This window comes from Trachemys scripta, chromosome 2 (genome assembly GCF_013100865.1).
Source record: "Trachemys scripta elegans isolate TJP31775 chromosome 2, CAS_Tse_1.0, whole genome shotgun sequence".
In the NCBI taxonomy this organism is placed as follows: domain Eukaryota; kingdom Metazoa; phylum Chordata; order Testudines; family Emydidae; genus Trachemys; species Trachemys scripta.
This window is the reverse complement of record NC_048299.1, coordinates 40,237,956-40,253,221: the sequence shown is the minus strand read 5'-3', so window position 1 is coordinate 40,253,221 and position 15,266 is coordinate 40,237,956. Positions and strand designations below refer to the sequence as shown.

Genomic DNA, 15,266 nt, shown 5'->3' with positions numbered 1-15,266 from the left:
CATATTGGGGAAAAAAATTATGAAGTCAAACATCTACATACATAGTTTTACATAAATTAATATGTAAATAACAAGTTTATTCTACTCTCACTACACTCAGTTCTTCAAATATTTTTTTTCCCCGAGCTTTAGCTGTGGCAAAGTCATGAATGATGTCATTGTAATTCAAAGACCTGACCGTTTCATTCTCAATGCTCAAGAGGGACAAAGCACCGAGATGCTCTTGAGTTATGATGGATCAGAGGACATTTGACCCTTGTTAGAAGAGAGAAGAAATGTTCTCCACTCCAGTTAGTGATCTTAGTGACAAATTACAGCCGTAATGCAGTTTCAACATTTGGGAAACATTCTATCGTATTGGATTCAGTGGTAATTTGGTACATCCAAATAGATTTGCTTTTGTCATCTTTTCTCTCTACATCTGAGGTGATATGAATTCAACAAATTGAAGGAATTCTTTAATAAAATGTACTGGGAGATCATCTGGGTAACTTCTGACACACATTTGATACCTTCATTGACTTCAGAACTTGAAATGTTAGGCGAAAAATTGGTCAGTACACTAAAGGTTTTGTCAATATTTTTGTAAGTCTGGATCCAATGAACTCTTCAGTTTGTCGATGACTGTGATGAAGATATTAACTCTTGAAGGCCTCCTTGTCACTGAATGAGTGGGCAGCTGCATCGTTGCATGTCTTCTGTCTTTTGCAGCGTTTGGCTGACTTATACTCATGATTAGCAGTTCTTGCAGCCCCCAGAATTGCATACTCATCAAAACTATCCAGCATTTGTTGAAGAACAGTTCCAAGACTCCTCATTAGGTTTAGAGCAGTGGAAAGGTCAATTTGAGCACTCTGCAAGCTCAGACTGCACCTAAGCTGGATTTGTCTGAATGGCGAAGTAGATCATTCCAGACCTCACACAAAATACTAGTTTCCAAAGTGCGCATTACATCATTCAGGATCTTTGCATCTTTTCTTGTTGCTGATTTTTGAGAGTCATCATCCTTGATGCTCCCTAGTGCTTCAAGGATGTTGGGGTATCCCAGAACAACTGCATTCACAGCTTCAGCATTGGCACTCCACCATGTCCCTGGGAGTGATTTGGGCACTGGGCATTCCTTTGGTAGTGAATTGCTAAGAATCATCCAACAGCTGGTTGATGCAGAGAGAAAAAAACTGTACAAGGAGGTGGGGAAGCAGAGGAGGGGCTGGTGGAGTCTCCCCAGCTGGGAGCTCAGGTGGGCCGGACAGGACGGTCCCGCGAGCCAGATGTGGCCCATGGACTGAAGTTTGCCTACCCGCCGGCCCCTTTAACAACCGGTTCTACACCGGCTTCTAAATTTAACAACCGGTTCTTGCGAACCAGCTCCAGCTCACCACTGATTACATACCATGTGCTGCACCCTCACTCAACCTTATTGGCCAGTCTGCCAGGGATTGTTATGTTGAAACAGTTTCTTTTTTTGGATTTGTCCAAGAATTGTACAGAACTCTAGCAGAGCCCCAGCGCACCGTACCGCCAGTGCCAGCGCTATGGGCAGCTCTGCAGCTCCTGCCGCTTTGAGCAGCATGGAAAGGGGGCCAGGCTGGGGCTGGGAGGAGGGGTTGGATAAGGGACAGGGAGCGTTTGGAGAGGGCAGAGGCTCGGGGGGGGGTGGTCAGGGGACAGGGAATGGGGGGGGCTGTTGGGTAGGCATGGGAGTTCAGGGGGTTTGTGGTGGATGGGGTCGGGGCAGTCAGGGGACAGGGAGTGGGGCAAGTTGGGGGGGGTCCTGAGGGGCAGTTGGGGGGGGTGTGTCTCGGAAGGGGGTGATCAGTGGACAAGGAGCAGGGGGGGTTGATGGGTTGCGGGTTCTGAGGGGGGCAGGACGTGAGTTGGGGTCGGATTGGGGGGGCGGGGGGGAAAAGACAGGCACGTGGGGCTTGTATTCACTGCATGGTTCCCTACCGGGTCTTTGGCGGTGGGGGTTCTTCACTCGCTCCGGGTGAAGGACCCACTGCCAAAATGCTGCTGAAAACCCAGAGCGAGTAAAGACCCCCCTCCACTGCAGAAGTGCCACTGAGGACCCGGTAGGGAACCAGTTATTAGGATTTTGGGAGCTCATCACTGTATGTAATCAACCAAACCGTTGCACTCTTATCTTTGCTGCATCCCTGAATATTTGCCACTCATATTACTTGTATTGTCATAGCTTTGGCCACAACAAAGACTGACGTCAATTCCATTTTTGGTGAGAAAATAGAGTAGGTACGAGGCAAGTTTCTCCCCTGTGTGGTTGGTGATGTTTATGAAGGTCGTGAAATGCTCAACTGGTCCACTGGGTAGCACATAATGCAAGATGACAGTCAGCTAATCTACACGTGACACATCCAGTGTTGAGTCGACGGACACTGAAAAATATCCCACATCTTTGATCTCCTCTACAATGGCTGATAGTGTCGTCTTTGCCAACAGTGCAATGAATTCATCACAAATAGTCTTTGATAGATATGATGTCTGGCCTTTTCCACGATTTGCACGTTTATTGATGCGCTGAGCAAAGAAAGGGTTGAACTTAGCGATTAGCTCTAGAACGCCATAGTAATTGCCATTGTGTTTCGATCCAACAGTCATTTGAGCCATGGAATGGCAGACCATGCTCAGCAAGAAAAAACTAGGGTTTCAGCTACGTGTCTGAGAACGTTCTTCCAATAAGCATGAGCTTCCAAAAACTAGTTTTCCATGTCGGTATCAATTCTGCCACTAACCTTCTTTCGGGTATGGTAGCTGCTAGCTGACGATGCATGCTGCTCACTCATTGTATGATTGGTAATGCATGCAGTATTCTTCCAACATTGAAGCCTTTGCAGAACATTGCCCACTTTTTAGTATCAGAAAACAGGCAGCAATACAAACAGTACAACTCGCTTGCCAATCTGTTTGTTAGGCTTCACATATTCAAACATTGATTTGGTAAGATAACTATTCTGATTGGTGTACTCTCGCTTTGTCAATGAAAAGTCAGCATCTCTAGATTCTGGCATTTCTGTGGGTCCTTCTCAGTCCAATATGCAATAAAATCTTGAGAAGTCACATCCCACTCGCCTGGATCATTGGAGAAGGATATTTTTGTACTGCTATCACTGGGAAAGTCTTCAGAGGAGTGGGGTGAGACTTCAGCTAGAGAAGTCACAGGAGGCTGCTCCTTTTCATCAGGTGCAGGCACAGCAGGTTCACTTGGGCTGGTATTTGCCTGGACTTCCTCGCCACCAGACTTAGTAGAAGGAAAAAACGTTAGGAGAGAGGGAGTACCTTTCAGCACTACATCTTGTCTTTGCTGTCTTTCTTTGGCCTCCTTCAATTTTTGCCATCCTACTTTCTTCGACACGGTTTCTATTGTCCAATGTGGGCCTACTGTGTACAAAGTTCAATATTGCTTGGGCACACAAACACTTACTTGCCCACAAAGACAAAATCACAACCACCATAAATTGAGTTCATAATCTTGATGGATTCATTTGTACAAAGCAATATCTAATGAGACAGAAAATTTCCAATGACCCCACTACCGTTGCTCAGCTGTAACTTCAATAGGGAATGGAGGGCCTACAGTAGGGCCTAAAAATTAGGGCCTAAACATGGAAGGGCCTAAGGCTATAGTCTGATTAGCCTATGGGTTAATCCGGCCCTAGTCTAAATCCATTGCCCTGGGCCACTTCCTACCAGTGTCTGTTCAGTTTGGGGCATGGCCCCTCTAGTCCATTTAGTTGGGCAGCTTGCTTCCAGTAGGGTCCTCTCATGGGTCATGAGCAGTGCCTCCTGACAGTCCCGAGCTCCTTCAAGCAGGGCAGCTGTAAGTTTTGGTGAGGCCAAGCCCCACAATGTCCCTGGGCTTTGCCCATTCAGTCGCGCACAGTGCTAGAGGTTCCTAGGTGTCCTCCACAGTCTCCCGTGGCTGGGGAGACAGTGCTTCCTTCCATGTAGCTGCCTTGGCGGGCAAGTTAGTAATCCTTCTCCTCAGTTATAGAGGCGGCAATCTCCTGCCCCTTCGCCAGACAGCCCCAATTTGAGCCTGGCTCTCTCCTTTTCTTCCACCTCCATACCTGGCATTAGCTACAGGTAGAAGATGGGAGGAGGAAGAGATTAGCTGGGCCCAAAGGCTCGCTAACACTTTATGTGCTGGCAGGTAGTTTCTCGGTTTCATCACAACCTTGTAAAGCATATTGTGTCTCTGAAACTGCCCTCCTCACACACACATTTTAGGCATGCATTGCATGTCCTGCAAAAAAAAAATCTTGTCGGGCAGAACAATCTAAGGACTTTAGGCTTGGAAGTTTCCACCACACTGAGGGTTTTTGCCCATTCAGAGTGAGCGGTGGATGGGACACTCCTAACCCACAGATGCCTTGAAAGACATAGGATTTCCTCATTTATCTCAGGCCCATACCACCCATGGTATAGCAAAGGCTCCCCCATTCCTCTCCATAACTTCAAGGACCTGTGCTGCCATGACCTATCCCCACCTTTGCTTGGCTCACTCCCCCAACTCTTCCCCACACAGAGGAATTTCCAAAGGCGAACAGTAGTTCACTCAAGTGTGTGCATTAACTTACTCATGAAAATACTCACTAGCTTCCCAAGGAATGCTGTCACTACGTATGGCTCTCTAAAAACTCAGAAACCTGACTGTGCAGAAGGGCAAGTGGGTGATGTCACATTGCCTTCACCCCCTCTCCACTAACAGACTTTGGCCTCAAAAAAGCAAGTTTTCTGCTCCTAACATCCCTTGCATGCGAAATATGAGAAAAAAAAATGATATAGCCCATGCCCTTTCTCAAAGCAAATTATAGAATATTCATACAATTTAGTAGTGTTATAATGTAAAACTGTTTTATTACAGCACTAATTACACATCACATCTAACAAGTGACATTTCTAGACAAAACCAATATCCCTACTCCAGAGAGATCACAATCTAACAACAATTTAAGAAAGAGTAGCACATGGATGTTACTGAGAGTAAATTGCAGGGAGCAGGTGGCTTTTCAGATGTGACTTGCAGGGGGAGGTCCTTATCTAGCTCCTATTCTAGAAAGGTTAATTGCTTTCAAAGTGATCTTTAATACTTCAAATCCTCTTTACTCAATGTCTGATTTGTTACTTAAAAAAAAAAGTTAAATATTCCAATTGTGGCTAAACTAATGGCCTGGAGCAAAAAGTAGAGGTTGGGGGATTCAACCCATTAGAAGCTTTAGTGCTTAAAGCTACAGCCAGTTTAAAGCAAGTGTATTTTATTCTTTTTATCTTGATCCCAAACAATAGTATTTACTCTGAATAAGCCAACTACAGTAACTGCCACTAAAAAGTCAATGTTTGTCTACAGTGTTATCCTAAAGAAAGGAACAACACATTCTCTTGCACACCACTGTGTGAGAGCTAACTTTTGATGGAAATTAGCGTAACATGATGGGGGAAATTTCAAAAGGTACAAATGTCAGTTAGGCACCCACTGACTTTGTGGGAACTGGGTACCTAACTGCCATTCACACTTTTGAAAAAAACTCCTGCAATGTGAAGAACTAAATTTTGCAGTTCTTCATATTGCTTAATGAAATTTCTGTTCCAGCAACTTTGTTTCTCATCTATTTGGGGATCCTGCAAATCACAGAGAATACAAGATACTGAACCCAGATGCTCGCCCAAAACAAAACAAAAGCTCTGGTATGAAAACAGCTGGGTATTAACAGTGAAGTGGCAGCAGCAAGTATGCCACATTACTTCACAGTGGCTTTCATCAGTATTACCACAAATAGCTTTTAAAGCTGGTGTAGGATTTGTCCAGGACAATGTGCCACTCAGTAGTTTCATAACTTGCCAGGGGAATAATTTACAGTAGAGCAAAGAGAGCAACTGCCACAGCAATCTTGAATTTGTGCCACCCCTTTTCCTTGAACACAGCGTGAAGAGTTTTTTCTACTGTTTAGCTGTGTTTACTTTCCATTGTCTGCCCCACAGCCTGCAGCACCACTGGTGTCCCCAGAGATCCTGAACCCATTTATTTTCCAGACAGTACTTGCCCGCCTCAAGCAACACTAGTGCACCCTAGAAAGTGTTGCTTATGTCAGTCAACAGGAGTGGCACTCAGAGCCTTCTTGAGGAATATATTCTGGTGCAGTAGTTAATACTATGCTGCTCTGTATTGCCCTTCTGATTCCTTCTCCATTTTCTTCTTCAAAATGGATCATTTCCTTTAAACATTTCTGGAGATTTTGGGGACACAGGGAAGACAACTAAGAAGTTATCTACACAACAATTTAATTAAATTGGCAGAATAAGTGATTTAGTTAAATGGATGCAATTTCCTAGGGTGGATGCAGTTTTACCAGCATAAAGGAGTAAATACCAGTATAACTACCCTCATTAAACATGAGAAGTTCAAATCCCTGCCTTGTTTCACCAAGCCTTTCCTTACATTTATGTATAAATGAACAAGGAGGCATTAGACGTGTAAACAGTGTCATAGAGGGGGAAAAAAGGTTATCCTCCTGGTTTAGGCTCTTTGGCAAGGTAGCTTACCCTAATGAATTGCAAGCCTGAGCAGTAGAAAGCCTTCACAGTTTTATTTTATGTATGTTATTCGGGATATTCAGCTTCACAAAGACAGGGCCAGACTGCAATACCATGTTAGCAAAACCTGACTACGTAAAACAGGACTATAATTGCATAACAAAAACTACTTGATGCAAAACAAATATACAAATCGTTAAGTTATTTTGCCTAACATTCAACAGTTTGTCACACAACTGTCCTTAGTTCTGCTATCTCGGATACAGGTGTAAATTGGAAGGGCTGGGCAAAACTGTTGATCCAAGGAAGTTTTGTATATAAAAGTTACCTTTATTCATTGTAGTTTTTCTATTGCCAAGAAAGTATTCAAATTATCATTTGAGAAATACTTGTTGCAATTTTCATATATACATTTACCTATTAAATCTGAAACAAAAGAAGTCCTTGTTCTATTACATGCAGACAATGATTAAAGTAAACTGAAAGAAGAGGGAGCCATCACTGTCTACCTAACTTTTTGAGGCAGGGAATTTAAGCCATGTGTTGGTTAGTGGCAGTTAACACTGATTAACTCTTAGACAAGACAGTTTGTAGTTTTCATGTGTTAGCAGGTTGAAGTACACACTGGGGGCAAGCCTAGGATTTACTTTGGCCTGTGTGAAAACTGCAACTGCCTTGTCCGCACTAGGATTTTACCATATGTTAGCTAACACTAATTTTTTAAAAATAAAAAAATAAAGCTGCGCATTTTGGCCTTGGAGTAATTCAGGACTTTATCTGGATAACATGTGAATACCCTTACCTACACGGATAGTCTCACTAAGGTAAACCTTTGTGTTTGAAGGATCCTAGTAATTAGTAGCTCATTAAGTAGATAGGGTGCAAATGTGGAGGCCAAAATCTGCATTGCAAAAAGTGTTAGAGTCCTTAGTTTCACTTCTCACCCCCTAACATTACCTATTGTCTAGGTTAAAACTGACAGCTTGGGGAAATGGCTCACCAAAAAAAAAAAAAAAAAAAACCACCCAATAAAAACAAGAATTCAGGGTTTCTCAGTTGCTTTTATCATATTCTTCAGAGTAATCACCTTCATGAAATATCAAAGCCCTTATGGTTGTGAAATTAGCTTTCACAGTGTGAATTAATGTAATGTTGTCCAAGTCTGAAGCCAGTCAGTCAAAAACAAACAATAGCACCAAAAAGTGTCAGATTCCCCCCCCCCCCCCACCATTTATCCAAAGGAGGTGATACTGTGAAGGCTAATTAAGGCCATTTAAATCCCAACTATTAACCTTTTCCTTACTGTATGCTCTGTTTAGCTCAAAAATTTGTCTCACACCGACAGACATAGGTCCAATAAAAGATATTACCCCAACCTCACCACCTTGTCTGTCTATCTTTCCTTACTGTCATACTAGAAACATCCAACTAATAATCATGGGGGGAGGTATGGAAGGGGAAGATACTTTAGTACACATTCTGCGACTCCCTCCATTAACTGGAAGCAATTCCAATAAGGTTGCAGATTTTGAACAGGTTAAGTACTGTAGTGAAATATTCTGAACAAATGAGATGTTCGCTACTACCCTAAAAATTATAAATGGCATCTACAGTGTCACAAAAACATGCTGGACTCCTGCAGTGCAATGAGAGATTGTCTGGAATATCTCTAAAATGTGATCCTCGAGCAGGCATGGCATCTCATCTTAAAAAACCTAGTATTTCAGAATGGCCCCACACTGTTCAAATAGGATACACCAATTAGAAAGATAAAAAATTCCTGCAGAAATTAAACAGATTTTGCTAAAAGTCTCCACAGATTTGTACTGTCCTTCCTGCAATGCTTAAATGAATTACTACTGAGAAACCTGGCAAGCCTCCCCAACTTGGAAGACATTGGTTCACATGATCAGAACTTGCCCTGTATTTTAATTTAGATTCTTCAGCATGTGTTTTATTTAGAACCTTCAACACAATTTCCAGTGCAAATACAGCCAAAGTACTTTAGTTTTTCTTTATGACACTGGCTTATGTTAGTATTCTTTCAACACATGTTCAAATAGAATAATAACTGATGTTTATAGTTTTATTTAAAACCTGAAATTAAGTCCTCATTTGAAATATCGATTCACTTTTAAGCAGTAGAGTTTAGAGAGGGTGAAAAATTTAAGAATTAGTAGGATTATAAGTTCTCTACATGAGTTCACAATGACCTCATCCGCAGGGATACCAAGCCTCAACATTCATAGAATAAACAAAACTAGGGTCTGTACGGATTTTGCTGTATACTCCAGAAGGTAGGGGATTTATTTTTCTTAAAATATTTTCTAATCTTTGTGGTTCAGAAGCACATCTTCAGAGGCAACACTGCATTCATCCAATTACATGCTGAACCAGACATACTGAAACAACTCAAGTGTCAATGTCACCCAATCTTTTTAATGGGGTGTGAATGATGAAGCTTAATTATCAGTACCTTTCATATTCATAAAATTGCTGAATCAGCCTGGCTGAGCAGAATTTGAACTTGATGCTATTCAAATTTGGGGCTAGAGCTGGTGCCAGTGGAGGAAGAAAAATATCAAATCATGGGATTTTTTTGGAGCTATATTCTCTTTTCTCCTCTTCCTTAACAAAAGTGCCAACTACAACCCCACATTCATATGGCGCAAAGTTCAAATTCCACGTAGCCAGTCTGATTATAGGGATATAGAAGAATCTAATCAAGTCTCATCTAGTCCAACCCTGTCAGTGAGGACTATTCTCTACAGAGTTTTCTAGTATTTTGTCCAATTATAATTTAAATACTGCAGTTAATAGGATATCCACCATTTCTCTTTCAAAAATCACTCCACTGTGTATCTCCCGGTCAATGTTTTTCTTGCTTCCCCTTCTGGACTTTACATTCTCTTCACCAACCTGATCCAATCCATTCTGTGGTCCTCTCTAATCCTTCCCAGATCCATTCTCTTCCCTCTTCCCAGACCAATCTCATTCTTCATCCACACAAGAGTTACAACATGGACAATTGCAAAGATTTCTGAACCCTGACCCCAGTGTGCCTCAACCTTGACCTAGAAGTACCAACACAAGTGCTGAAGAGGGGGGTACTTCAGTCTTCATAGCCATTCAAACACATGCCTTTAACTTTGAGTCTACCAACAAGGGGTCCCAATTAGTACCAACGGCAATGGTTATTTTGGTGATTTAGCTACCTATCCACTAGACTTGACTATGACCACAAATTCATAAGCTTCCAAACAAACTTGTGGTCACTACCAACCTGAGCTAAACTGGATGCTTTTTAATACTAAAATGAATCTCACATATCTAATTTCCAAAGCTTGCATATAGATAGCTTAGAATACAGGGGGAAACTGAAAAACAGTAGTGAAAGCCCAGAAAGTGGTCTACTGTACATCAGTAAACCTCAGATGTTCTAATACTGAAGACAGAATTTGACCATTTTATTCACCATACATCAATATTCTCTGCTGACTCAAGAATGACATATCCGCAAGCAATAAAAAGGTCAAACTATCAAGTTTAAAGGCAGTCCTGAGTATAGATACTGTATAATGGTCAACTCCCTGTCTTTCCCCTTGATTTACATAAAAATAAATTTAATAAATCAAGTTATATTGTTGCTACAGACATTAGTTTTTCTGGTTGCTGAGTTAGAAAGAGCTGCCTCTAAAAAGAGCTGACAGTGAAAGAGGAAAGGGGGAAAAAGATAGTCGAACTGCACTGTAATTTCACCAACATATCAAGAGTTTTGACATACATCAGTAAATATTCTCCATATCACAATACCGATTATATACCAAGATAAAAATCAAATTCTATTGTCAAAAGTTACCTTCAAAGGATGTGTATGACATTTTTGTTGACATATTTGTGAACTAATTCAGTATAAATCCCATTTTGCAAGTGCCCCAAACACAACATTTAGAAGAATAATTGATTTGAAATAAGAAATCTCAAGTTTCAAAGTCAAATCCTCTACCCCCTTTCCAATCTTGTTAAAAAAAGATCTTGTATTCCACACTAGGTTTTGCCACAAGATTCCCAAATTTTGATCACTTGGTATCAGACCACAGGACTATAGTTTACATTTTATTGGATGTTGTAGAAATAATGATTGGTAATCAAAGAACAAAAGAATTTATGAAAACAGAATGACCTCTAAGAACCTAAATGTCATTTTTCTTGTTTGTATATATATAAAAAGGCCATTTAGAGGCTACTGACCCTTAAAGACATGCAAAAGGGGGCAGAGACGGTGGAGGAAAGAGGGTACAGCTGTATCCCTGATGTATTGCATTTCCACCCTGGTTGTTATGGAAGGATACAATTAACCTGCTCTCCTGAAGGCTAAACAGGAAAAAACAAGCAAACAAAAAAACCACCTTTCCCACACGACGTGACATTGATACTCGGCTGTTTCACAAGGTTAACTAATAGACAAATACTAACATATTGTATTAAACTCTTGTAGTAAACTATTTACCATCAGCAAACTACATTTTCTGCTGTTTAACATATCTATGAGCTCCCGGAAACCTAGAGGTATTACATGACCCCTTTCTGAGCTACGCAGAATGAAGCCTGGAGAGAAATAGAACACTACTGCAACAATAAAGGGTAGAAATGCAGTGTGGAAGCATGACTAATCTGCGATTGAGTATCTCCCACCTACAGTATCTCCTTGGCAGGGTCACATTTTTACAGTACAGGCACATTTTGCTGATGAAACCACATCACATGAGGGAAGTAACTATAGGATTACTGTAGAGCCATCCTACTCAGCTAGAAAGGGCTCAAATCAAGTGAAAAGGACCACGAAGTTGACTTAGATGCTAAAATAGTTGCCCCTTTCCTTTGAAGGGGTTGGTATTGGTTCTAAGGTCAACAATTATATTGCTATGAAATCAGCTGGGGGAAAGGTGTGACAGTCATTTAAAGCAGATTTTTCCTGATTTAAAACAGAATACCCTCCCCCCCCCCAACAGAAGTGCCACATGCATTACTAGCAAGGGGCACGCTGCTTGTATGGCATGCAGTAAGGATGGGGAGTCGGACTGGCCACCTCTCCAAACAAAAGGCGCAGACGAAGAGACAGGATGGTCAGCAGCAACAAGCCAGTAGTGCGCGCCCCCCGCGGAATACAGCCAGGAAGAGACAGGAAACTTTTGGGAGCTGCTCCAGGGCTCCCGCCTGGGCCACGGAACAGGACCCCAACCCAGGGTCAACGCAGCTGACCGCACGTGGGGCTTTCCAGGGGGTGCAATAAGCTCCCGGCCAGACGTGCAGGGAGAGGGGGAAGGCACCAAGCGGGACCTGCGGAGAGGAGGGAGGCTGCACGGTAACCAGCGCCAAGCGGTACCTGCAATAGCGGGGGAGGGGGCACAACACAACCAGTCCCAAGCGGGGCTCGCCAGGGGAGGGGTGGGCGCAAGGCTGCCAGCCCCAGGCGAGCGAGGTTCTACAAAGCCGCCCATCACCGCTGCGTCGGGGAGCGGGGGGGCGCTCAGCAGCCAGCACCAGGCAGGACCTGCCCGGGGGGGCGAGGCAAGGAGAGCAGGCGGGCCCGGCCAGCAGCCCCTGCCCTTAACAAAAGCCCCAGGAGCGGCCCCAGCGCAGAGAGGGGGAGCGGGGCTCCGGCCGCGCCCCCAACTTCGCCGCCACCAGCACAATGCGGCCCCCCGGAGACCCTCCCCCGGCGGCACAAAGCGCGCCCGGCCCGCACCCACCTCGAGCGGCACCGGGCGCCCCCAGGGTTTTGGTCACCGCCTTCCACACGTTGCAGCCCAGCAGGCAGAGGAGAAGCGCCGCCGACCTGTTCATTTCCACCCGTCGCCGCCGCAGCCACCGCCGCCGGGAGGGAGGAAGGGAATCGCCGCTGCCCGGAGGAGGCGGAGAAAGCGCCGCATCAGGGGCTGGCCCGCTCCGCGCCTCCCTCCATGTTGCCTTTCGCTGCGGCGAAGGCTGCTGCCCCCCCTGCTCTCCCCTGCCGCATCCTGGCCCCACCGCTGCGGCCCGCTGTGTCCCCGCGGCCGGCGCCTTGCAAAGCAGGGGGAGGGCGGCAGGGCGCTGCTTATTTATTTATCTGTGTGAGGGGTCCCCAAAGGCTGAGCCGGGCTATTTAACCCTTTCTGCCCCCCTTCAGCAGCAGCGCGGAGCCGGGAGGGGGCTCCACCTGCCGGCCAGCCCGCGGCAGCCCACCCCGCATCGCTCTAGCAGAGAAGCAGGAGATGCCTAGCACAGAGCGGGGCGCTGCTAGAAATAGTAATAAGGCAACCTGTGGCAGGGGCCTGAAGCCAGCTGTGCCAGCCCCTTCGCCCTAGGAGCTCATCCTCCTTCGAGACATATTACTGCTTGCGAGCAGGGCCGGCTCCAGGGTTTTTGCCAGCCCAAGCGGCGCAAAAAAAAAAAAAAGCTGCGATCTGCGGCGGCAATTTGGCAGGAGGTCCTTCGCTTGGAACGGGAGTGAGGGACAGGGCCAGCTCCAGGTGGCTTGGGGGTGCCAAGGGAGAGGGGCAGCACTGCGGCAATTCGGGGCAGCAGGTCCCTCACTCCTTCTAGGAGCGAAGGACCTGTCGCTGAACTGCCGCTGCCAATCCTGGCTTTTTTTTTTTTTTTTTTTGCTTGGGGCGGCAGAAATGCTGGAGCCGGCCCTGGTGAGGGACCGTCCACCGAATTGCCTCCGAATAGCTGGACGTGCCGCCCCTCTCTGGAGTGGCCACCCCAAGCCCCTGCTTGGCAAGCTGGTGCCAGGAGCCGGCCCTGCTTGCGAGTTAGTGCATTGCTCCTATCACCCACCCTCAACCTCCAAGAGTTACAGTTTTACCTGCCAGCCACTCTCCACTCACTCACTGTATTTGGACCTCCCCCTTTTTCCCTTTACAGATATAAAATGCATCCTGTGTGATGCTTTTCTTGTCTACTGGCTCAAGACCAGTATTAGATCTTTCCTCATTCCCATCTGCAGTCCAGCAGGAAAACAAGAATGTGATGATCTAAGAGCAGACATCAAATATGATAAGTCACACAAAATACCCTTAAATGGCTTCTTGTAACCCAAGTCACAAGCAACTGGGTCTCAATGCTCAGTGACAGTCAGTTTTGCTCCTGCTCTTTTTGTGTAATATTTACTTCGGTTGTTATGTTTGTGGGGCAGACCTGAGTTGTTCTGTTTGTTTGAACTTTGTGTGAAATTGTCTAAAAATGTCACCTTACAATTGTTAATGAACAGAAGTGTCTAACAGTTAAAACACAGGGCTTGGAGACAGGACGCCTTGATTCTGTACCCACTTCTGCCATAAACTCGATGTATGACCTAGATAAGTCACTTAGGGCTAGCTAGTAACATTTCATCACTGTTCTGTGTAGGAGGCTACAAGAGGAGCGTTGAGGAGATTATGCCTCAGGCAGGCAGTCTCTCCTGAGGCCTCTTCCAGGCTCCATCCTTAAGGGCTTCCCCTTAATGTATCAGCCCTTCTCCCTGGGCCACTGTGAAGGGGGTACCAAACCATGACCTTAATATCTCCTTTTGCCTACCCCCTTTTTGGCATCTGCTTCCCTACCATTGACAGACTGCTAATATGAGAGGTCCTTGTACAGGCCTGCTAGGGAAGGAGCGCTTTTAGCATATCCACTCATAGGCCTCTGTGTACAGACCCCACACTGGGCAACAAGGGTTTAAGGAACAAGTTTGGGCCCAGCCACCACACTTGTAGAGCCAATGTTCCAACTGGAGGAGGAGTTAAAAGACAGGGGGAACTGCTTATTTGGTGTCAGACTAGGGAAGAGTGCAGACTTGCAACTCCAGCAGAGGAAAGGCAGAAATCTCTCCCTAAGGCAACTGCCCAAAGGTTCCTCTCTGAGGGAAGGGAGGACCTGCCACAGAGACAGCCTAAGAGGGAAGCATCCCCTTCTTCCTATGGGCTCTAGAAATCACCTTTATTTTTTATTTTTTTGTTTGGACAACCCCAGCATGTGAAAACTACAAATCACCTTGTCTTCACGTAGATTTTAACTCAAGTTAGCGAATTCAAGTTAAGAACACTTCTCTTGTCAGAGTGAAGACAAAGCTTTGTAATTAAGTTAGAGAGAGCACTGCAGGTTGCTATTTATACAAGGCAAAACTTGATGGGAAAATCTAATTTTGTACAGACCTATTCACCTTATAATAATTAATGTTGTATGTGATATTAAGTGTCCAATTCAAAGAAAAACAGTAGAATTCTGACTTTTTTGTTGAAAAAGCAAAGTACAGCAAGTCAGACTTTTGTAAAGTTTTATGTGCTTGTAGATTTTAGGAATGTATGAATTAGAAAGTATCCTTTGTTTAAGCTATATAATGTCTGCATAAAAGGTTAACAAATGAAATACAGCCAGAAGTTGAGTCTTGAAAGATCTGGTTTATTTACAATTAATGAAGCAGAACAGTCTTTAACAGAACAGTTTTGTTTCCACACACACATAGCCAAAATAAGAGCCCACATTATGGATCTTCCTATGCTATTTATAATATAAGTACCGGACCAGAACCAGTACACCATCATATTGCTTTTCCAGGCTTATCTGTTATGTGGCTCCAAATATCTGATGGCAATAGTGCTAACTGAAGATAATTAGCTGTCAATTATCATCATCTGTCTTGTTACAGTTCTGTCTATATATTTTTATTTCTACAAGGCACAAAAAAGTAAGCA

At 44.4% G+C, this 15,266-nt stretch overlaps 1 protein-coding gene across 2 annotated transcripts in view; it reads right to left on the bottom strand.

The window, feature by feature from the left end:
- The window catches only part of FAM171A1 (family with sequence similarity 171 member A1), a 140,135-nt gene extending 127,476 nt beyond the window's left edge, over positions 1 to 12,659 (bottom strand). Inside the window, exon 1 of one of the 2 annotated variants that reach the window (XM_034760368.1) lies at positions 12,303 to 12,659. In XM_034760368.1, coding sequence (XP_034616259.1) covers positions 12,303 to 12,396 — 94 coding nt within the window. In that variant the 5' untranslated portion in view covers positions 12,397 to 12,659. The remainder of the gene's footprint in view (positions 1 to 12,302) is intronic. The other variant, XM_034760367.1, reaches the window with a different exon arrangement.
- Between the last annotated feature and the right edge of the window lie 2,607 nt (positions 12,660 to 15,266).